This window comes from Staurois parvus, unplaced genomic scaffold (assembly GCF_062004578.1).
Source record: "Staurois parvus isolate SC_StPar_1 unplaced genomic scaffold, SC_StPar_1.0 ptg000696l, whole genome shotgun sequence".
NCBI classification, from domain to species: Eukaryota; Metazoa; Chordata; class Amphibia; order Anura; family Ranidae; genus Staurois; species Staurois parvus.
Genome location: NW_028318492.1, coordinates 6284014 through 6309938, shown reverse-complemented (window position 1 = coordinate 6309938; position 25925 = coordinate 6284014). Strand labels below are relative to the sequence as shown.

General features: G+C 37.5%; 1 protein-coding gene across 1 annotated transcript in view; it reads right to left on the bottom strand.

Annotated features, from left to right (window-relative positions):
* Nucleotides 1-25925, bottom strand: part of CFAP47 (cilia and flagella associated protein 47) — a 772366-nt gene that overhangs the window by 16441 nt on the left and 730000 nt on the right. The window contains exons 62-64 of the mRNA XM_089653003.1: nt 10783-10954; nt 6690-6851; nt 2414-2582 (exon numbers count right to left, since the gene is read on the bottom strand). Of these exons, the coding sequence (XP_089509129.1) occupies nt 2414-2582; nt 6690-6851; nt 10783-10954 (503 nt within the window). The remainder of the gene's footprint in view (nt 1-2413; nt 2583-6689; nt 6852-10782; nt 10955-25925) is intronic.

Below are 25925 nucleotides of genomic sequence, written 5' to 3'. Positions count from 1 at the left end.
CTTTTCTACAAAAAAGGGAAAAAAAGAGTAAGGTCATGTAGAGATTTTTCTGCATATTGTAAAATCTCTCTGTACATTAATGAACACTTCCACTGCTCAAAATAATTTGGTACCGTTTTGTCCATTACCTTGTTGAAGCCTGGCTGTTGAAAGTAAAGGTTGAATTGGATGCCCTCATTACTTTAGGTCCTCCAGTGTGTTTTAACCTTAAAGTGGAGCCCCACCCAAAAGGGGAAGTTACTTTTTAAGCCTTTTTTTTCCCCCACTCCCCATTAAGGACTGTCCTTCCCCTCCCTCCCTGTAGTCTTCTTGGACATGTGACAGGTCCCAGAAGACTATGGGGCCATGCGCAGTAGGCACCTTTCTGAAAATGCCGGCGTCAGGGAGAGAAGACAGCCGGTGAAACCAGTGGTGATGAAGACATTGCTGGACCGAGGGACAGGTCAGTGGCTGCATTTTAAAAGTCAGCAGCTACAGCTTTTGTAGCTGCTGACTTTTTTTTTTCTTATTTTCAAATTAAACATATCCTGCAACAGTGCTATATCTATAGTTATTTAGATGCATCCCCCCATGCAGGCCCACTGGGATGAGCAACAGCAGTGACCTTGGACTGTAGAGTCAATTATGTTCAATGCAGAGCAAGGCAAAGCAAATGGAGATACATAGCTAAGTGTACTGAATAATCCTGATCATTACAACCTTTCAGAACAGCTATATGAACCCTGGCCAAAATCTCTTTGTTCTGGATAGAGTGGAGAAGGGACAGATCCAGTTTTTACTGTTGATTTTGTCTGCATTTAGGAGGATTACCAACACTTTTTGCTCCAAACAATGACATACGACATACAGTAGATAGCAACAATCTGACAAGAACATAGATAGTAACATCCCAACAGCACTCTTAGCTCCCTTCCTCCTCCTTTTCTGGCCCTAATGTCCACAAATTCCTAATCACATTCTCCATTGCACTCTCCAATACTATATACAATAAATTGGGAAAAAGAAAGAGTTCGGTGGCAACTGTTATATACTCATAAATATGTTAAAGTCTGTGAAGATACAAAACACACTGGTTAATCTTAAGTGGTATACACACATAATGGAATTTAGATAATTGGATAAGATAAAACTCCAAAAGCTGCAGAACAAATGATGGTGAGAAAGAGACCACTGTATAGAGAAAATGCTTTGTTAACATAACTGAATGGAGATATTTTAGTCTGGTACAATCACTGTGATGGAATTGACAGGAAGTTTGTGCTAGAAGTCAGCTCTCAAGATCATATGGGTACACAATGCCATGATTACAAAGTTTAAATTGCAGTGCAATCTACCATTCATTTGGGCGAGGCTGTGCATTAACCATCCTGGTCTTCTACCGATTACTTCTACTGATTAACTACTGCTCTTCACTAAACTAAGAGTTGGATTAATTGCAATAATTATAGTGAAATTCCAGGATTGTGACATCATATTTTGTATAGATTGTGTAACTGGGAGAATGCCCTTTCAGTACAGGGGTTTTGAACTAAAAAAATTAAAGTCCTTGATTTAATCGGTATAAGGTATTTGTCCAGGGTCCTTTGAACTCTGACTCTTTCTTTTTGTGCTATATGTATTGGTATGGAACCCATCATTTACATTAGGTGTGAGTCCAAAATGTATTTAGTTGAACATTAAAGCGGTTCTCAAGCTTAAATATTTTTCACCTTAATGCATTCCTTGCAATAAGGTAAAAAAAGTTTTGTTAAAAATTGCCCCCTCACCCCCCCAAATGCTTACCTTAGTCCTCACTCAATCCAGCACTGTGCCCATCTGCAGTGTCTCCTCTCACTGCCTGGTCCCACAGGCTTTGCTAAGGCAGCGGAATCCACTTCTGTCAGTCAAATCCTGTGACAAGGAAGAGGGGGGCTGCGTTGTCTGTGTCTATGAACAGAGGCAGCACAGCTCAGGAGCAAGCCTGCAGGTGTGCCACATTGCACAGAGCAGGTAAGTATAAAACTGTTTATTTTTTAAAAAAATGTGTTTAACATCGCTTTAAGTAAGATGGACTCCAGATTTTTAAGTTTTGTAGCAACATTTCTAAATAATCTAAATGAGTGGCTAATAGATTGATACGGAAAGAAAAACAGATCTTGCTCATACTTTAGATTGTAGTCCATCCATTAGCATGGGTCTCCTCTCCCTCATGTATTGAATTGTATTGTAATTGTACTGTCACCCTTCACATTGTAAGGTGCTGTGCAAACTGTTGGCGCTATATAAATCCTGAATAATAATAATATTAATAATAAACAAGCATGAGTTCGAAGGATATAATCTAATGTCTGATTTTGATATCTATGGCATGCAGATATTATTTTGTTTTTCAATTAAAAACAAATTGTTTCCATGTGTTTCTAGTGCAGCTTACCTGTATTACTAAAGTAGCTTTATGTTTCTTACTGTACATTGTAGGCTTAAATCCAACAGTAATTAGTGTCCCAGCAGTTCCAGTGGGCAATAACTCTCCAGATTGTGGAAACACGGAAAACTCCAAGTCACTGCCTACTAAAAAGTATGCACTGAATGGTTCTGGGTACCTTGGTATAATAATAAAAACATTGGAGTGTAATTAGATTTTACCTTAAAACAAACACTAGAAAAATGCAGCACAATGAATTGACAAATAAATACAATAAAAACTGGACAGGAGTCATTTCAGCAGTGAATAATGATGAAATATCAGGGAAGATTTTCTCCTCCTGAAGCACTGATTAGTAACAGGATAAAAAATGTCAGTAGCAAGCTGCAATTCAATCTGTCACTACAGGTTGGCCTCAAATACCATTACACCTATGTCACCCTGCATTTGTGTGCCCTGGGAAATAAAGAAAGGTCATACACCTTAAAGAATCACTGTTACTGTGGCAGTTAGAAGTTGCCAGGCAATTTTTAATACCTTTTATTTTTAAACCATTCAACTAACTGAAGCTGTCACAGTTTACTAGACATGAGCTGCACTGCATTTTGTGTTCCACTTAAATAAAAGACAAAGAGAGAAAGCTGTGTCTGCTATACAGCTAAAATAGGGAAATACCTATGGGAACACTATTTATTTTTCAAAAACTACCAAAATGCAAACAAACTTAAATTAATAATTGGCCAGGTGATTCTTTCAAGCGGAACTTTAGCAAGAACATTAAGTCCTGTTACATCACTTCATGCTATCCCCTTTTGCAGGTATAGCTATGTAAATCATTACAAATAAGAACCATTCATTCTTATGAGGTTGTTATAGATAAAGTTCCGTTTTAATTGATTTAATTCAAGAATGTTTATGGTTAGAGCTAAAAAAGATAAAACTCTGAAATCAAGTTAAAAGTCCAGAACACAAAGATCACAAAATAAATAGTTGTATAATGCATACAACTACTGACAAATGTAGTAATCACACAACCACATCTCCCTCCCCAGTTGATGTTTTGATGTTGTGGCCAATTGATGCTTCTTCTGGAGAACAGAGCAAGGTTTGGGATATCAAGAAAGGGAACCCTATCAGCTCTAATACATTACATTCTACCCCACTTTCATTTTTCCTATACACTGGCCATCAAGTAAAAGTAAAACACATCCTCGTAGGCTAGGATGCCTATGGCCATACGGTAGGCACATACCCTATTTAACTGCAGAAGCTCAACCACTCTGGTCTGGGATGACCAGGTGACAATTGCTTGGAAACAACACACACCATCATAAAAGAAATACCCAAAACAGATAACTTTGGACATTGTCATTGTATTTTTTCCTCCCTTGTAAAATTAGGCTTAACATAATGGTGCATGTGCCAAAGGCCAAGGCTGAACAACCAGGCAGATTTAGCGGTGTCACATTTTATAAGTAATATAAATTAACACACATTTGGATCCTAGGCAGTGACTTGATATTACTTATGCAGTGTTCTTAGCATATACCTTTGGAGATAATTCATATGGCTTTTATTATTTTGCTGAACAGTGTTTTTTATCCATTTTTTCCTATATTCATCTATGTGGTATATCATTCACATTTGTTCCTGGAGGCCAAAATACAGCATTTTCTCTTGTAGTCAGCACATGAAATCCTCCACAAGAAATGTACATTTATATTTACAAGGGTTAAAAAAACTCATACCACTGTTGATGTCATTTGTATAATTCAAATAAGAGCAAGCACCGAAGAGGAAATCATTTCTTCAACATAAAAACACAACACTCTGGTGGAATAAGGATTTATTTAAATAGCTAAATAGCCATTTTGCATAATAAGATTTCTTCCTCTATTGAATTGCTCCTTTTGACCTTTAACAACTTTTCTCTGCTATGCGTAGAAATCCAAATGCAATAGGAACAAAATAAATACAGTTGTGTTTAATGTCCTAATCACTATCTAATCCTCCCTGGCCCCTGGAATTAAATTCATACAAATAACCAACTCGTAAAATGTGACCTAACCTTAACAAATCTTTGCCAATTATGATAATAATTTCAAATGTTAATTCCTACTCAAATCATATTTCATATAAAATTGTATTCTCAAATACATGTCCAATTAGTGATTTCCTTATTCTGAATTATAAAAGTTGCAAAAACAAACCTGAAATTAATTGCTTTGCACTATAAAGATGATACAGAATTGTGTGTTTTACTTTTATTTCAAATAATTTTTATTGAGTTTTATAAAAAAAATATAAAAGGAAGAAAAGGCAACCATTAGGTAACATAAATTATTGAAAGAGATGAAAATGGAAGAATAAAGACCATTGAAGTGAACTTTTTTTTAAAGGATAAGCTTTACAGATTGTTCATATTTGGAGAATTGAATACAGAAACATAAATAGAAGTAATAACAAAAAAGGTAAAAAAATGGAGTACAGATTCAAAGGCAAATTTAGTTTTCAAACCCAGGAGGGAGCAAAACCTGAATTCTGGATCTAACTATACTAAAAGGTATTGTTTATACATCTTTCCTAAATACCTTCTAGTGTGACCGATCTTATAAAATATTTCTAGGCAACCTTGTTTGTGGGCCATAATTTGCTCATAAGTGCATGTTTCGGATAGAAGAGTGATCACTTCAACGAGATTTGGGGCTGCATTTGATTTCCATCTACGCAATAGGACCAGACGTGCAGCGAATAGCACGTGTGCTGCTATGGCCTCAAGTTGGATGGAAATCATAACTCAATATGACTTGTTGTATATTGGATTTCACCTTTGGTAATGAGGAGCTTTGCTGGGTATCTAAATTGGTAGTGCATTTGATTATTCTTTAAAGGTTTGGTAATGGTAGCTAGCTTTCTACGTTGTTGCATAGTATGGGCAGATAGGTCAATAAACATAGTTAGGCCCTGGAGATGCTCTGGAAGTTGGTCTACCTTTCGAAAGACAATTAGCAGCTTTTCTTTGGTTTGAAATAAATGTATGTGGGCTATTGTATCCCTTGGCAGATGTGCAGGAATATGTTTGGGTTTTGGCAGTCTGTGGATACGGTCAATTGTTAGGTCTTCTAGTGGAAGATCTGGTACAGCTGTTTTGAATATATCAGTAAAATAGGCATTCAATTCATGTGGTTTGACTGTTTCAGGGATACCCCTGATTTTGACATTCTTCCATCGTGATCTGTCCACTAGATCCACAATTTTAGCTTTCATCCGGCATTGTCATCTCCCCACTCTTTGTGGGCATTTACTAGGTCATTAAATGTCGTGGCCAATTCTTTCATTTTACCTTCAATATGGGTGACTCTATCTCCCACTTCCTTAATATCTGATCTGAACTGTTGCACAAGTGACATGATATATGAGTGGATTGAGCTCCTCAGTGAGACAAGCATGTCTTTCAAAGTTGTGTCAAGAACTGGTTGGTTGCTGGTAGGAAACTCCAGAATGAAGGGGCACATCACTCACCTCTGCTGAAGATTCAGAAGGCAGGGAGGATCTCAGCTTGGCTTTGACAGCGCTAGATGTAGTGGAGGATTTTTGAGAAGGCAAATTTCTGTGGTGCTGGGAGTGGCTCTGATCCATAGGAGTCCGCTGCACTGATCTCTCCCCCATTGATGACCAGCCATTCTGTGTGCAGAGCGAGCTGCCAGCACCATCTAGGATGTCACAGCACCGCGGCTGGGGGAAGAATTCTGTCATCTTGCCCAGTTGATTTCTGTCTTTTTTTTTGCGGGACATTGAGCCCGGATGATCCCAACCCTGTGGGTGTCAAAACCACCATTCCTGGGTGTCCTGTGTTCTAGTAAATAGCTCCAGTACGTGGACAGTCAGGTCTTCTAAGCTTACTAATTATGATATCAAAAAAGAAGTAGAGTTGTTGCTCCTTTGCATTGAGCAGAAGTGGACATGGTTTGGGCATCTTTTCTTAGCATCAACAGAATCATAATTCTGTGATGATGATAACAATAATAGTCTCCAGAAGCAGGTGGAAACTGATTAGCAATTTTGCACTTTGTCTCTAGTTATTTGAATATCAATTGGAATGGTCCTGGTAAGTGCATTGAACATACTGTAGGCATTGTATTTCCCTGATAGTCTGGAAATACCATGGCGTTCCCCAAGAAAGGAATCTAATACTCCCTCACTGCTAGCATTACTACCACGAAGATATATTACAACAAACACATATCATACTTACACCAACCATTTCAAAAGTTAACCAACCTACCTTGTCTGACTGGACAGTCGGAAGCCAACAACAGACTCTTTGTTTAGACCAGCTGCCTCAATCTCAATAACATCATCCACATTTGGCTCAGTGGCAACAAACTGTATGGGGAATTTCCATATCCCTCCTGTGACACACTGTACCACTAATGTGGCAAAATGCCTAAAACATTAAAGACATTGCTTAGTGAATTGGCTTACACGTGTGGGTGTATGTGTCCTTTAAAAAAAAACCTGTTATGAGAGAAACATAGTCCCTGCTCACCTCTTCTTTCAAAAATGCTAGTTGCTTGGCTGCCATGTTGGCCCTCTTTTTTTTTACTTTACAACTATAAAGAAAATACTTTTTTTCTAACTGTCTCAATTTGCATAATAATTAATGGTTACCACAGCAGACAGTCAACTAGCAACAGCAGCTCCCATATTGCTCTTTTGACACATTACTTTAAGGCAACATGCTCACAGGCAGTTTGGCCCATCAGCATCAATTCCCAGCATTTTTGGGTGCCTTCAAGGCACAGGTGCAGCAACCAGCCCTGCTGCTAGCAGACTATCAGAGAGGCTGAAAAACACCATAGCTGGATGCAGCGGGATACTGTACTGAGCCACACTTGCATTTAGTATTGCATGTGTTTGAATTCAGGAATTCTGATTTTGATTTTTAAAGTTGTTGGCAATGGGACTGGACACTGCAGCTATGCTTCTGAGCACTCAAAAATGCCAGGATTTGATGCTGCAGGAGGCCTAAAGGGGAACTTTACTAATACAAGACAACAACCTTTAGTAAAATTATATAATAATTACAAAAAATATTAATATATTTTGATGTACTGATTATATTACGATCAGAAATCTATTATACATTATTTTCCCACAACTCCTTGGACAGCAGATAATGCACTTAGAGTTATGCATACGCACTGTGTGCCAAATCAGAAAAAAAGGAATTTCTAGAAATTGTTCCCTGCTTATAAATACTCCTTGTAATAACACTAAGCGACATTGACAGGGAAGTACAATTATATATGACTAGATTCCACTCATGGTACCATCTGCTGATGAAGTCTGGTACGCCATTCATTTCGATACAGTAGTGTTGTATGAGCACCATTTAAGTGAGTTGTTAGAATTGAATAAAAGGAAAGTAATAGGAATCAAAAGAGAAAAAGAAGCAAATCTCTTTAAAGCATAATTCTATCTAGATATTTTTTTTAATGCTTTGATATAATGAGGGAGTGCTAGGTTTTTATTACCATCTGTGACCCACTTTGTTGAAAGTGGACCACACTTCCTATTCTTGTGACACCTATCCAAGTTGACAGCAATGTGAAAAGATTATCAGAAGTTCTTACTCTTCCTCAAGCTACTAGAAATATTTTTGTCTGTATCCTGATTCCCATGACTTGCTGTACCTTCAAGAAGTCAGGGGAAATTTCAAAACAGGGACATAAATGGTAGTTAAAAACCAGACAGAGGCTCTAACCCTTCCCACTCAATCTAACACACACTACCGTTTCTAATTTTTAGGGACTCTTTAATGACTGGCATAGTACCACTGGACTGGTGTAAGGCCAATGTGGTGCCAATATTTAAAAAGGGGTCAAAATCTTTACCAAGCAATTATAGACCTGTTAGTTTAACTTCTATAGTTGGAAAGATACTGGAGAGTTTAATAAAAGACCACATAGATGAGTTCTTGCTGGAAAAGAATATTTTAAGCAACAGACAGCATGGATTCAGTGTTGGGGCCCTTACTTTTTAATATATTTATAAATGATATAGGGTCTGGGATTAAAAATCCCATTTCAGTCTTTGCAGATGACACCAAACTGTGCAGTGGAATAGTGTCCTTGCAGGATGTCTTCAACTTACAAGCCGACCTCAATGCACTGTTTAATTGGGCAACTATGTGGCAAAAGAGGTTTAATGTTGATAAATGTAAGGTTATGCACTTGGGGCTAAGAATATGCATGCATCATACATACTAGCGGGAGTACAACTGGGGGAATCAATGGTGGAGGAAGATCTGGGAGTTCTGGTAGATCACAAGCTTAATAATGGCATGCAATGGCATGCAATGCCAAGCTGCGGTTTCTAAAGTGAGCAAAATCCTCTCTTGTATTAAAATATGTATAGACTCCAGAGAGAGAGATATCATTTTACCCCTGTAAAAATCATTAGTAAGACCTCATCTGGAATATGCAGTTCAGTTTTGGGCACCAATTCACTAAAAGAACATTGGGGAACTGGAGAAAGTATAGAGAAGGGCAACCAAACTGATAAGAGGCATGGAGGAGCTCAGCTATGAGGAAAGATTAGAGGAACTGAATTTATTTTCTCTTTCGAAGAGGAGATTAAGGGAGGATATGATCAACATGTGTAAATACATCAGTGGTTCATATAGTGAACTTGGTGTAGAGCTATTCACCCTGAGGTCATCACAGAGGACAAGGGGGAACTCTACATCTGGAGGAAAAAAATGTAATCTCTAAACACGGAAAGATGTGAAAATGTGGAATAGGCTCCCTCAAGAGTTGGATCTGGCCAGCTCAGTGGATTGCTTTAAAAAAGGCCTGGATTCTTTCCTAGATACACAGAATATAAGTGGATACTAACATTTATAGGTAAAGTTGATCCAGAGAATAACCGATTGCCTCTCTGGGGATCAGGAAGGAATTTTTTTCCCTGCAGGAGCAAATTGGATCATGCTTTGCTGGGGTTTTTCGCCTTCCTCTGGATCAACTGTGGGTATAGGATTTTAACTTTTTTTTTTTTAATGGTTGAACTGGATGGACTTTTGTCTTTTTCAGTCAGACTAGCTATGTAACTATGTACCATATTTTTTGCTCCATAAGATGCACTTTTTTTACCCCAACAAAATGGGGGGAAATGTCTGTGCATCTTCTGGAGTGAATATTGACCAGGCCTTCCCCCTCCCCTCTGCTGCCATGTTAGAATGGCGGGCCAGCCAGCAGGGAGAATGCTGGGGCCAGGTCCGGTAGCCCCACTGACCCCGCCCCATGCAACCTGTATGTTCGAGAGGGAGCTGCTGTAGAAGTTGTGATGTGAGTGGGAGCCCTACCCCCAGACCTCAGAGTGGATGTTGAGCATGGCTGGCCAGGTAGGTCCTTCCCCCCATAGACTGCCTGTGGACTGTTATACCAAACCCTGAGCAGTTTTTCACAAACTGTACATCTGTGCATTGCTGAAAGAACTCTGTTCATCCCATGTCTGCAGTCATCTCCTGTACTATGTCTGTAGTCTCTGGTCATCTCCTGTACAATGTCTGCAGTCTTTGGTCATCTCCTGTACTATGTCTGTAGTCTCTGGTCATCTCCTGTACTATGTCTGTAGTCCTGATTCAGAATATTTTATTTCTTGTCTTCCTCCTCTAAAATCTAGGTGCATCTTAAGTCAGGTGTGTCTTATGGAGTGAAAAATACGGTAAAAATGTTTTAATGAATTTTGCCTTTAAAGATACAATTTCATCTCTAAATACATCACAATTTTATCTCAATGAGTGTAGGGGAGCAATTACAGCTACAAATGTCTATTGATGCTTATTTCAGGGAAGAAAAACAGTTGCCGAGTTGATTTTTCTAACCTATCCATTCAAAGTTCTCGCATGAGCTCCCAGCCAGGAGCCATCACAGTAGACATGAGAAAATAGTCAGATTGAGTAACTTTCAACAAATTTCCAGTAACTGCAAAATATACCTTACCTAAATGCTCAGCAAAGATTTTAGGATTAGATAAGAAAATAGAAAAAAGTATGCTGATTTGGTGTATCAAAATAAGTACATTAAAAGGCTTGAAATGTATTTGTCATTACTGCTTTGAAAATATTTGTCAAAGTTTAGCCCTCTTAACATGTTCATTGTATTCCTTTCATTTAGCAGTAAGTGCAAAGTGTGAGGAAATAGCTAGTTCATCTAATGAGAAGTAACCAAATGACCTAATTTATTCTCATATCAGTTTGTACAGTGTTGTACATAGAACCTGTTAAAATGAATACTGAACAGTCCACATTTGCTGTCTTATTACAAGATCAGCTATTACTTTCGCAATAAAACACTACATATGTAACACTTTACCTCATTGACTTGTTGGGTGCAAAAATGATGTTGAAAATTAAAGTGACAATCCCAGATGGTGTATCACGCTCTTTCCTAACAAGTTCAATTCCCACAGATGATTCTAGCTGGGATTTTGATTCTTCAGATTCATACCTAATTTCATACACAAATTCTTCTGTAGTGCTGAAACCTAAAGAAAAACAAAATCAATGATTAGATAGCTGGCAGCATCAGTACCATCAGTGAAATAATGCAGTTCTCTATATATATATTCGATGATAGCTTTTTTTTTTAAAGAAATGTATTTTAAACACATCAGAAACGTCTTAGTATTAAAATAAACATAAATTTGAACCTTGTTCCACATACTATCCTGGATTCAACAATCAATAAACTGTACATCAAATGTGATTATGGCATAGTGTAAAATAAGTAAAATATATACATTGTTGTCATACTGTCACCCCCCATATACACACACACACAAACACACAGCAAAGTTGCAAGCAAGGATAAGGTACTTGAGAGAACATTACTTAAAAAAACAAAATTCATTTACAGAAGGGCAAAATCATTTTTAAAAAATATAGTCATGAAAAATGTATTAGACACCCCCCCCCACCACCACCACAAAAAAGGTTACCTTTTTGGATATGAAGGTATTCTATAGATGCAAGAAATACATTGCAAGTAGAACAAGCAAGAATAAAGAGAGGAAAAGATCGTATTTTTGTTCTAGTAAGACTGGCAAAGAGTATGAAATAAAAACATTTATTTCCTGCTGAAATACACATATCACCTACATACTGGAATGCCCTTGCAGCTCAGTGCTGGTGGAGGATCACTGGACCATGGATATACGATTTATCATTGGAGACACTGGTTGCACAGTTTATTGAACTTTATGGAATCATTTTAATGCATTAACAGTATATATCAGCATAGACACTTTAAATGATGTATTGGACTTTATGAGTTTCTGTTACTTTATATAATTTTATATTTTTGCTTTTGGTAATTGCTTCATTATATTTTATGTGATAAGGTGGCACAAAGCAGCACCCTATAGTTGGTTATTTGAAAATACACAGTTTTTTACTAATAAAAAAAAAAAAAAAACATTATCTATACCGCCATTTGTAAACGCAATAACTTTCACATAAACCAATTAATTTACAGGTATTGGGATTTTTTTTAGCAAAGACATGTAGCAGAATACATTTTGGCCTAAATTTATGACGAAATTTTTAATTTTTTTTTGCTGGACATGTTTAATAGCAAAAAGTCAAAAATATAGTTTTTTTCTCAAAATTTTGGGCCGAAAAAAATAGAAAATGCACAGGCGATCAAATACCACGGAAAGAAAGCTCTATTTGTGGGAAAAAAGGAAATACATTTAACTTGGGTGCAGCATGCATGACCGTACAATTGTCAGTTAAAGTAATACAGAGCCATAATGCAAAAATGGCCTGGTCAGGAGGGATAAATCCTGAAGGGCAAGTGGTTAAAAAACAGTGTATGTTTTGACACCAAACTCAAATACTTTTTCTGGCTGAACAAATGTTTTAAGAGACATCAAGGTACTCAAAAAGAATAATTTTTATTTGACTAATATTCAAATGGTTATTCCAGTTTTGTTAAAACATTATATATTGCTACACAAATCAATTAGGAAGTTTATGCAATTAAAATTTACCATTCAACTTCAACATTTGCTTTCTAAAAAAATGAAAATGCTTTCTTTTTAACCATGGCAACTGGATGCATTCTATATACAGTGCCAGTGTCAGTACAGTGTGTGCTCCTGTCATGTATCATTGGCTCACAAATTTTTCTAGCATTTTTGTTTTTGTTACAACACATGGACTGGGAGTTTTTGATGTTGTAGCCTACTAACTTTTCATTTAGCATGCAGATAGAAATAAGTGAATGAAATGTAGGTGTACATTTACAACTTTATAAGCAATCACTAAACTTATTATCATTTTTATAAATCAATGCTGAACATGTAAAAAGAAAGGAAAACTCACCTGTGCTCCTTAAATACATTTTTTATACTCTTTTTTGTTTCAACATTGGGACTGATTGCGTGACTCTGTTACATGCTAATTTCTCATTTAGCGTGCAGATAGAAATAAGTGAATGAAATGTAGGTGTACATTTACACTTTATAAGCAATCACTAAACTTATTATTATCATTTTTTTAACTTAAAGCTGAACATGTAAAAAAACAGATAAATCTCACCTGTGCTCCTACCCAAGCCAATGATCAGCACTTTGATCAAGAGGAATTGCCTAATAAAGTCTGTTTAGAAACTGACACTTCCTGAAGTGGCAGTCTCTTTGGACACCTCCTCCCCGCAGTATGTGGTGATTTTCCTACTAACCCACATGCCACTATGAGACATAGCAATAATGCGGAGTTTGGCAGAAGGAACCAGAAGGAGCCACTAAGCACTCTAGGAAGTGTCAGTTTCTGTACAGACTTCAGCTGATAATTCATTTTGGTTAGAGCATCATTCAGAGGAACAGGCAGCAAGAAAGGTATGTACATACTGCTTTAAATTAAACATTTAGGTTAGTGGCACAGTCACTTTAACAGCTACAGGTATGAGTCTGTGTTAAAGCTAGCGATCATCAAGGAAATGTATATAACATTTTCTTCTAGCACAAATAGAGTTACACTGCAGGATTTTCAGCAGGTTTTAAAAATGAGTAGTTCATTGTTGACATAAAACTATGTTTTATAGATTCATAGGATATCTACATTGACCAAAAGAAGGGTCAGCAATGTTGAAAACTTTTATGATTCATGGTCTATGGTCAGATCTGTTCCTAGCTTCCAAGTTCCATCTAAACTGCATAAACAGTCTTTCTAAAACATGCAACAACTAAACCAATTATCTAGTGTAAAGGTGGTCCTCCTGCGCTACCTCCCTGACTGCAATGACCCCAAAAAAAGTGACCTCAAACACCTAACTAAATTCCAAAATAGTGAAAACAAATGAAAAGTGAAAGGGTACTGTGCTACTTAGTGCATGAATAATAAACCATGAAAACAAAAATTTTATATAAAATGAATAAACATATGCCCCTCATCCAAGTGTAAACACAACATATGCAAACGACATGTGAATGCCTGCAAAAAAAGACAAAGAACAATAACAGCAGCACAAAATGCTATAATGTGCTGGTGACAAAAGTGAACTTAGAAATAATGATGATGGGTATCATGTTGATAAACGTGCTTCAGTTTCAAAAATTATTTATTAAATAAAGTGACTCAGTCTCAAAAAATATGACAGTCCCAAGACACAGGAAAAAACACAATCTTCAGTGCACGCCGTGAGATATCCAGTGCAGCAAAAATATATGAAAAAATCCTCCACCGGCTAGCGTGCACGCTCAAATTCAAAATGCGACCCACAAGGAGTCAAAAAGCATAGAGAACCTCAGATGATTCCAAGAAATTGGTCCTCCAATGGCACTGACAAACACTCATAGGCATGCTCGACAAATGGCCGCAGACCTCTATCACCTCCAGTCCCTCACATAGAAGATGCAAGCAAGAAGACTCCCATAGTGTAATATGTCACAAACTTTATTATAAACAATATTCACAAATAGCTAAGGATGGCAGCCGCCTTTTTGGTACTCCCAATCCCATACACCTTCCCTGCAGCGTTTTGCTGCAAGAACTTTGCCTCTTTTGGTCTGCATACCTATTTTAAATGTGAGTAGCTACCCTGTAGTAATACATCTGGGGTGGTTGAGGAGCGGTTAAATAATGCTTGTTGTATCCCTGATTCATGCATATCCAATACAAGCTTTTCCTTAAGAGTGGGGGAGGGGGAGAGTGGGGGGGGGATAGATCTTCTAGCAAATATCTTTTTGCTACAAATAGGGGAAGGGAGAGGGAGGGAGGGGGGGGAAGAAAGGGAGGGAGGGAAGGGGAGGGAGAATTATACAGGAAATTGTTCCTTGCTCCTTCAAAAAGTCAACGGTACGTTTGGTAGGAGGACGAGAGAGAGAAAGAGAGGAAAAAAATATATATATACAAGAGAGATGGAGGAGGTCAATTTTATGACTTATAATGTTAAGAGATTGAATATATCAGGACAAAGGCATAAGATCCTTAGAGAATTACAACAAAGATCTATTGGAATAGCATTTTTACAAGAAACACATTTATCACAGGAAACCAACGTAAAATTATATTCTAGGTATTACCCAACCTGGTATTATGCTGATTCACCTACTAAGCAGGCTAAAGGAGTGGCAATTGGTATAGCTAAGAATTTAAGATTTAAGTTGGAGGAGAGGCTGAAGGATCCTGAGGGGCGGTTTTTGTTTCTGAAGGGGAAATTACAAGAAATTGAGTGTACATCGGCAAATATTTACTGCCTCAACAGAAACCCAGAGGCCTATTTAAAGAATACAAACAAATATAGACAATTAGTGCTGAGAGGGAACTACCTAACATAAGGACTAAATGAAGCATGGACATCAAAGGTGCAACTCTGAAAATAAGGTAGAATATTCCAATACTAGTAGGCCATATGAGAGCATAAAAGTCCATAATGTCCATGAGTCTTTAGGAAGATTACTGATGAAGGCAGCTCCCCATAGAGCGAAGCAATACTCTGTGAAAGATATAAATGGACACAAGGGGGCGCCAATCTGAGTGTAGAGGGTTAATCATTTATTAAAATGCATAAAAAACTTGTAACTAGTTACAAACGGAGGGAGTACTAAGGCATGTAAAACACAATCCTCGGTTTGACCAGTGGGGGGGCACCGGTGTCAATATGGATCCTGGTCCTTCTGGACGGACAGGGATGGAGCCATCAGCTGTCAGTGGTGAAGGACGCTGAAAACCAGCACCATAACCAGCGTGGAACACAAGGAAGTCCGGACCTGGTGGGCTGCCAATAGGAAGGCGAGGAGAAGTCAGGTGAAGCATTTTGAAGCAACTGCTTCTTCTTCATACCTCTGCCAAATGATTTGTATCACTGTCCCTGCAGTCTTAAAATTTACACAGCTCCTGTTTACACATCTCCTCCTTACCTGTGCTCTTCTGTCTGTCAGGGCAGAAGACCTGATTTCTCTAAACTGCAGTCAAGTAACACTTATCGGTCTCACTCCTCCACCAATCTGTATTTTTAAAAGAGATGCAGCAGACCAATAAGCTCATTTCTGCCACTTTGTTCTCTCCACCTATCAGCAAGTCTCCCGTTGGCACATAACTACCAAAGCAGTGCTATTTCTCTCATGCACAATCTTGAGTATGTCAAATAGGAGACTGCAAGGGTTTTGCTACTAAGTCAAACGTATGTACTTACACTGCTTGTATTTAAAAATAAATTTTTTGATGTGTTACTAAAACAGAGTGGATTTCTTTAGCATTTGCCTGACATTCAGCTTTAAATTTTTATTTCAGTGCTACAGTTCCAACTTTCATTTGTCGGCCACATAATAAGCTAGTGGTGGCTATGGCTACTTTGAAATCTAATGTTAGAAAAGAATTATGCAAACTGGTGTGTAAACAGCATAATGAAGCCATTTGTATTGCTTGTGCTTTGATCCAGAAGCCCTTTATACTCTTTAATTTAATACTAACTTCCATAGATTGTATAGTCACATATGTTCTTTATAACTAGATTCTCTCTGCAAAAAATAATAATAATTGCCAGGGCTGCATAGTGTTTTTTTCAATTTAGACTTTTAAATTATAGCTACAATCAAGAGAAATTAAAGAAATATATCTTCAAGCGCAAGACAAACACTTTTTTAAAATGATAATAAAACCAAAGCAAACATTTATTATATTGCAGATTACCAGTTCTTAGATGTAATCACTGCATTAGTTGTCCTTTTGTTAGGCTTTCTTTCTTTTATTTTTCACCTGGTGATCTGTCCAGTAAGTCTGTTTTCAACAGAACAAGCTGTCCTGCAGATCTAGCAGTTAGAGAGTTGAGACAAACCAGTACCACTAACAGGGGTTCTTACAATGGTCAGCTTTTATTAATTATGTAAAACCTTTATCGTAAAATAAAAAAATTGTTACTGTAGCTTAAAAAGTGTGAGCTGGACTTTGGTTTCAATTTGTATCTAAATCTGCTAGTACATCTAATATTCCCCTCCCCCCAGACTGACAATGCTGCTGTCCAAAGGTGTCCCTCAGACTGTAGGCACTCTAATATAGTAGGTGTGTTACTGCCCAGATCACCAGGTGAAAACAGAGAGAAAAAAGCCTAAAAATACAACTAATGTAGCCACCACAACTGAGGATTGAAGGATTGGTAAGCTGCAACATGTTAAATTTTTGGTTTGGGGTTTAATACCACTTTAGGTTTTATAGATGCAAAAAGAACATACACAGTTTTACATTTTAATATGAGGGAATATGAACTGTTTATATCATTATGACAGCTTTGAGAAACAATGAATTAAAAAGAAAAGAAACAAAACCTGCATTCGATAACATGCTTTACAAAAGTGTTCCTTGAAGCTGTTTTTATAATAATATTTCTGTTAATGCCATGTTTTTTAATTTCAAGGATTCTGAACAGAGTATCTCTGCATTGCTAGGAACATCTTCACATTAAAAACCATGAGGAAAATAATGGGTAATCATAATGAATTATGCCATTGCGTGACAGAAACTCTATAAACAAAATAGATATATACATCAATAAATAAATTAATACATCACATTCTCAATAAAAAGTGAAAGAAAGCCCCTAATTAACAGCATTTGGTATTTGATTGCTATGAATAGAAAATGATTAATAAATATGTTCATGCCATAATTAATCCTAGACTGGTGGCTGGAGCTTACTTGTAAGTGACAACTACAGGGTATTTTAAAACCAGGGTGTAATGAAGGTCAGAAATATTGGATTTTTTCTTTTTCTTTTTGTTTTATGAAATTGACAATCTCTAATCCAGATGCAATGTGTAACAAAGTCAATTTATCTCCATAAATTGGTATGTGAGTTCCTGTGTCCCCGCAGGGGGTAGGAATGAGGATACCCTCAATAAGAAGCACATAAATTATTGTATCCTGATTCAGGATTTCCAGACACTTTGGCACTGAGATTGTAGCCAAGATCTCTGGCTGCATTAAAATTTCCAGACAACAAAGAAGAGGGTCAGGCTGTTCAGAGCTTACTTCAATGATGGACAAAGTGGCTGCTGTATCAGATTTTTGCCTGCCCCTTGTGCCTGAACTGTTGCCCTGTGCCCGTGGACCTAACCTTGCTGTACTGGATTGTGGCCTGCTACTCACCGTACATGGATTGTTTCCCTGTGACACTGGACTAAGTCTCTGCTGTACTAGATTGCTGCCCTGTGCCTCTGGACTTATCCCTTGATGTGCCCTATTGCCACCTTGTTATATTTATGTGTGTTCCTCATGGTGTTGGAATTATTGCCCTGTGGCTTTCATTTTATTTCACTCACTGTTTTTTCAAACCGCCAAACTAAAGAACCCCTTGGCCAGGGATCCTAAAACCCCTCTTGATCTATGAGTGCGTTCTGTTTTACCCACACCTCTGTCACAAGGGGTTTTCAGTCCTTAACACAATATCCAATATTGGGTCTCTTTTGTCCAAGAAAAAGTGTTCCCTAACAAATGCACTTCTTCTACCAATTGCATCTTTTAATATATCCACAGAATACATACAGTAATAATTTACACCCAGCCATTCTTTTCTTGCACTTTAAAAGCTGACAATACAGGTTCTGACCTCTTATTAACAGTGCTTAATTTACATTTTGCCACCTACAGTCAGGTCCATAAATATTGGGACATCGACACAATTCTAACATTTTTGGCTCTATACACCACCACAATGGATTTGAAATGAAACGAACAAGATGTGCTTTAACTGCAGACTGTCAGCTTTAATTTGAGGGTATTTACATCCAAATCAGGTGAACGGTGTAGGAATTACAACAGTTTGCATATGTGCCTCCCACTTGTTAAGGGACCAAAAGTAATGGGACAATTGGCTTCTCAGCTGTTCCATGGCCAGGTGTGTGTTATTCCCTCATTATCCCAATTACAATGAGCAGATAAAAGGTCCAGAGTTCATTTCAAGTGTGCTATTTGTATTTGGAATCTGTTGCTGTCAACTCTCAAGATGAGATCCAAAGAGCTGTCACTATCAGTGAAGCAAGCCATCATTAGGCTGAAAAAACAAAACAAACCCATCAGAGAGATAGCAAAAACATTAGGCGTGGCCAAAACAACTGTTTGGAACATTCTTAAAAAGAAGAAACGCACCAGTGAGCTCAGCAACACCAAAAGACCCGGAAGACCACGGAAAACAACTGTGGTGGATGACTGAAGAATTCTTTCCCTGGTGAAGACAACACCCTTCACAACAGTTGGCCAGATCAAGAACACTCTTCAGGAGGTAGGTGTATGTGTGTCAAAGTCAACAATCAAGAGAAGACTTCACCAGAGTGAATACAGAGGGTTCACCACAAGATATAAACCATTGGTGAGCCTCAAAAACAGGAAGGCCAGATTAGAGTTTGCCAAACGACATCTAAAAAAGCCTTCACAGTTCTGGAACAACATCCTATGGACAGATGAGACCAAGATCAACTTGTACCAGAGTGATGGGAAGAGAAGAGTATGGAGAAGGAAAGGAACTGCTCATGATCCTAAGCATACCACCTCATCAGTGAAGCATGGTGGTGGTGGTGTCATGGCGTGGGCATGCATGGCTGCCAATGGAACTGGTTCTCTTGTATTTATTGATGATGTGACTGCTGACAAAAGCAGCAGGATGAATTCTGAAGTGTTTCGGGCAATATTATCTGCTCATATTCAGCCAAATGCTTCAGAACTCATTGGACGCCACTTCACAGTGCAGATGGACAATGACCCAAAGCATACTGCAAAAGCAACCAAAGAGTTTTTTAAGGGAAAGAAGTGGAATGTTATGCAATGGCCAAGTCAATCACCTGACCTGAATCCGATTGAGCATGCATTTCACTTGCTGAAGACAGAACTGAAGGAAAAATGCCTCAAGAACAAGCAGGAACTGAAGACAGTTGCAGCAGAGGCCTGGCAGAGCATCACCAGGGATGAAACCCAGCGTCTGGTGATGTCTATGCGCTCCAGACTTCAGGCTGTAATTGACTGCAAAGGATTTGCAACCAAGTATTAAAAAGTGAAAGTTTGATTTATGATTATTATTCTGTCCCATTACTTTTGGTCTCTTAACAAGTGGGAGGCACATATGCAAACTGTTGTAATTCCTACACCGTTCACCTGATTTGGATGTAAATACCCTCAAATTAAAGCTGACAGTCTGCAGTTAAAGCACATCTTGTTCGTTTCATTTCAAATCCATTGTGGTGGTGTATAGAGCCAAAAATTTTAGAATTGCGTCGATGTCCCAATATTTATGGACCTGACTGTATCTGCAACCTTTATTGTATAAAGAGACAAATGCTCGCAAAGAAGGACTGAGAACAACCATGGTATCAGAAGTCCCTCTAAATCTATGTTCAAGCATCCAGCAGGTTGAAAGAAAGAAAATGATCCAATTGCTCTATCTACACATTCGATATGGATGAAGGAATCCTCCCTGTTGACGTATTGTATTCTGACAGTGGGGAGATTTCCCCGCCATCAGAATACACCGATCAGAGCTGCTAGCTGTAGACAGCCACACTGATCGCTCAGGAAAAACCCAACAGGCTGGTTGCACAGAAGTCAATTGGTAGGTTGAATTGTGTACAAACAGCCTGCCCACACACGGATTGAATGCCAGCTGGTCCTGCTGGAACAGCCAAATTTTGATCTGTGTATGCCGGCCTTAGAAAACATATGCAGATGCTGGCTTCTTCCAGTGATTACATGAGTGCTGTGGAGTATAGAATTCAATATTCATGGCTCCTGGTAATATGAATCAAAAGCTTAGCTACACTGTACTGTAGCAGGAAAAATGTATATGAGCTAAATGTAAACAAAGCAATGTGCACACACATGTACAAAAGTTACTTTGCTGACCCAAGACATATTAAAAGAGCTTAAAGGCATAGTTCACCTTTAGCAAAAAAAACTTCCAATACAGAAAAGGGGCATCTGTAGATAAAAACAAACTGTGCAGCGTTGACCAAAGTTGAACAATGCTCTTGCTAAAAATGTAGCCAATATACATTTGTGTTCAAAATAATAGCAGTGTGTTGAAAATATGAATAAAGCTCAAAATCCTTCTAATAGCTTTTATTTCCATACACAGAAATGCATTGGGAACAGTACACATTCTATTCCAAATCAAAACATGAAGAAAAATATATCAAATTTGTGTTGTTCCTCTAAAAAAATTGAAGAAAAGTGAATATTAGACTGTTCGAAAAAATAGCAGTGTTTGTATTCTTCTTTACAAACTCAAACATTCACTATATAAACTGAAAAATGTTTGACGATTTTGCTTTCCTTTGAATCACTTAATGAATATTTAGTTGTATAAGCACTGTTTCTGAGAACTGCTGTATATCTGAGTTGCATGGAGTGAACCAACTGCTGGCCCCTGTGAACAGGTATTCCAGCCCAGGATGATTGGACTAAATTCCACAGTTTTTCTCTATTTCTTGGTTTTGCCTCAGAAACTGCATTTGTGATGTCACCCCACAAGTTTTCTATTGGATTAAGATCTGGGGATTGGGCTGGCCACTCCATAACATCAATCTTGTTGGTCTGGAACCAAGATGTTGCACGTTTACTGGTGTGTTTGGGGTTGTTGTCTTGTTGGAACACCCATGTTGTTGTCTTGTTGGAACACCCATTTCAAGGGCATTTCCTCTTCAAGTATTCTGATGTATTCAAACTGATCCATGATCCCTGGTATGCGATAAATAGGCCCAACACCGTAGTATGAGAAACATCCCCATATCATGATGCTTGCGCAACCATGCTTCACTGTCTTCACAGTGTACTGTGGCTTGAATTCAGTGTTTGGGGGTCGTCTGACAAACTGTCTCCAGCCACTAGACACAAAAAGAACAATCTTTCATCAGTCCACAAAATGTTGCGCCATTTCTCTTTAGACCAGTCAATATGCTCTTTAGCAAATAGTAACCTCTTCAGCACATGTCTTTTTTTTCAACAGTGGGACTTTGCGGGGGCTTCTTGCAGATAGCTTGGCTTCACATAGGTGTCTTCTAATTGTAACAGTACTCACAGGTAAATTTACACCTTCTTTGATCTTCCTGGAGCTGATTGTTGGCTGAGTCCTTGCCATTTTGGCTATTCTTCTATTCATTCGAATGGTAGTTTTTCACTTTCTTCCATGTCTTTCAGGTTTTGGTTGCCATTTTAAAGCATTTGCGATCATTTTAGCTGAGCAGCCTATCATTTTCTGCATTTCTTTATATGTTTTCCCCTCTCCAATCAACTTTTTAATCAAGGTACGCTGTTCTTCTGAACAATGTCTGGAACAACCCATTTTCCTCAGAATTTCACAGAGAAATGCACTGTAACCAGCATGTACAACATTTGCTGCCTTACTTAAATAAGGTCCATAATTGCCATCTGTTTTTCAAAGAATGAATGACCTCACTAATAGAACTCTGCACTGCTATTATTTTGAACATGCCCCTTTCAATTAGTGATTCAACTACACAGAATCAGCAGAATGCATGTCATGACTGTTGGGTCTGTTGGATTTCTATTAATCTACTGTACCTGCTAGTAAATTATTTTCCATGTAGAAATATCATTTCTACCAAAAACAGTGATTGATCAGGTTAGTGATGTCTGACTGCTATTATTTTGAACACAACTGTATGTACCTAATGAAGCTTGACTGAAAATCTTCCAAAGATTGCATCTTTCCGTCCTTCCTTGTTGCTAGGATGTTGCTAAGACACACCCAGCTGTTACTGTTCCCCTCCACCATCACAAGAGCAAGCTCCTTCTCTGATTCAAACCCCCTCATATGTGCTTTCTTTTCCCTGATGCAATAGCTCTGAGCTTAGCATTTGAGAGCTCACTCCTGATGGTGAACATACACAGTAACAGCTGGACCAGAGGAATGTTGATCTAGGCTGCCCTGTGGATTTGACTAGTGGCCTTTAGTTCACCAGAACCCATGTATAGAATTAAAGTAAGCCACAATTGCTTTTTGGCTGTTTGGACTGACAAGTTCAAGAAAAAAGGGGAATTTTGAAATAGTGTTTCAGTTTCCCTGATTTCTCCAATATTTGGTTCATGGGAGTTGTGCATACAGATGTGACAGAATAAAAAAAAATAGAAAAAAAAAGAAGCCAGCTTATTTTTCACAACTTTTCATAAAATAGCCTCCGTTATATGCAAACATTATTAATCCTGTATTATCCTGAAATTAATTAGTTGTATCATGTTTTTTACCCACATATTAATTTTTCCATATTACTGTTCATTAAATGATGTAGACTTTGTTTGTTTAACCAATGTTGTCTGACATGAGCATCTCTAGGTTTTTTTCATGTTGGCTTAATGGAATAAATATGAAACTTCAGATATGCCTGTTTGAATTTATATACTTTAGAATGAATTCCCCACATTTATAAGTTGTGAAATTTCCAATTACACAGAGCACACACATGTTATTATATACTACATTACCATGTGGTGCAGCAAATGTTATTAGACATGTTAAAATGGTAACTAACAACTATAAGACAATGCTACAAATGATATTATGACAGGCATCCAATTTATATATTACTAATGCTATTATAATGCCACCAACTGTATAATGGAATATGTCAAAATTTCAAACAGGTCTGGATTCTTATGTGTCAGAGCATTACATTATTAGTCTTTTAGCCTGAAAGAATGTCATGTTCCAAATCAATACCTGCCTCTTCATCTAAACACTAGATTTTACAAACAAGTTTTAATGCAGTGGCATCAAAAGGCTCTGACACACATAGAAACATTTCTTTTTAGTGTGCAGATAGAACCAAGGAGGCTTGTTTCAGCAAAATACTATGCTGCAGGATTAGAAGGTAGAAATGTATTCAGAATATATAACCTTAAGCTATAAGTGTAATTAACTGCAGTCACAATGAAAATCCACATGCTATGAGGATGTACATTAATATGACATACCAGGGATGGCACACTAACAGCATTCAAATTTATACCAAAGGACACTAATTAATAGGCCCATAGAGTTGTCACTGTTTGTGGAGACACTGGCATATGAATCAAAGGAACAGTGAAATTATTCTCTTAGGGCAAACTAAAACTGTTGGAAAGAATTTATGTTATTAGAAAGCAGTCTGTTCGTAATAACAGAGTTCTCTTCCCACCATCTTACTGATACTTTTACTTTGGATAAATATTTATTGAAACAGACTTATTAGATAAGTTTCAGTTTCATCTCCCTTTTCTTTCAACTATGTCCTAGACTGCATACAACCAAAGTTTTCCATAACCCACTGCCCAAATACGTTTTACTTTCTCTTAGTCACTGCCTTTAATTGGGATACTAGAAAGATTATGGGACTAGGACATTACCCATACCAGTTAACTTTATGAAGCCAAATGCCATCGACTATTTAGCAAAAAATATTCCTTACTTTATGAATGGTAATTCTGTATATTTTTATTTTCATTAAAAAACCCATCTGGATCACTTAAATATTAACCTGATTTTTCTTCAGCTATTCTATAAGAGGCTTACTGGCTTACTCAGTAAAGCTGCCACCTTGTAACTGTACTTGATACTGTGTTTTATTCCCAAGGCAATCAAACCTAATTTAAATCTCTCTGGGTCACTAAAATACAAAATCTGAATACGCTTGGTTGTTCACTCAGTACAGCCTCTGCTTTGACACCCCAGAAGTCCTTTTATACTTTCCACACCCCAACCAATGAAAGCCTGAGCATTGTTGAAGTGGTAGTTTATTTTAAAATATTTCCCTAAATAAAAAGATAACAATATTACAAGTCACTTTTAAGCACAATAAAATTGACATACACCTGTTTTATGGCCCTAACCTTTGTTTTGGGTGCAACAATAACTATAACAATGTCTGAACTAATAGGACTAAGAAATAGTTCTATGAAAGTGAAATGGTGGTTCTACACTGTGTAGGTTAAAATTGTACATAATTATGGTACTGCTTGAGAAAATGGGCCCATGGCAATGGATATACTATATATACTAAATTACAATGGATTACACATTTTAGAGTTATAATCCCTACTATTTCTACAAAATAGAAAGCAATTTCAGAATGGATTTAATCGCCAGAAAGTCCCATAGAAGTCAATTTAACTGGATATTCTCAAGAGAATTATCTTGGGCTGTGCTCTACTGCATGAACCCCTGATTGTTATCAACAAATGATGCTATGCTCCTGGCCATTATTTGCACTATTTATACTTGCTACCCAAATTCAGTTCTCTAGAAACAGACCTAAAAAAAAAGAAAAGAATTTGTTCCATTTACGGTACTGATGAATTTGTAATAGGTCCTTAACAGCTTGCTCATAGCACTGTAGCACTTAAGTATCAGATGTTTCTATCTTTTTAGTTTTCATTAGTTTTGTAATTATACAATTATTTATTTAAATTTATTTACACAAATTTACTCCTAAAAATGTAGCATTTGTTCTGTCAGGACCCAATTTTGGCTTTAATCACTTGGAAATTAATAATGAAAATCTGTACTGAGGAAGTATAGAAGCTATCATTGTTGACTTTTACTTCTGAAAGTGCTAGAACACTGATTGCTAAGCTGATCCAATAACTTTGGAACTTTCTGAGTCGTGACAGAAGTATGGAGATTAGTGTTTTTAATGCACGTGCTTAAATCAAATCAGTGGGGCACATAGAAGGTTCACGTTGCAAGGGAAGTTGCACTTTGCATCGGAATATTCCCAAGAGTTTAGTGAACGAAGAAAAGCTCCTATGACTTCTATCATTCAATAATGTTCAAGCAAAAATGTTTTTTTTTATTTTTTTTGCACATGATTAGGTTTTCTATTCTATTAGCAAATTCTCACCACTCACTAAGCTCTGGAGATAATTCTCTTTCAAAGGCCAACTTCAGTCGGAAAGTGTACCTTTATTTGCAACGTGCCTGGTATATTTTGCTTTAGCATTCAAATAGTGTCTCAAATTATCAAAGCAAGAATCAGT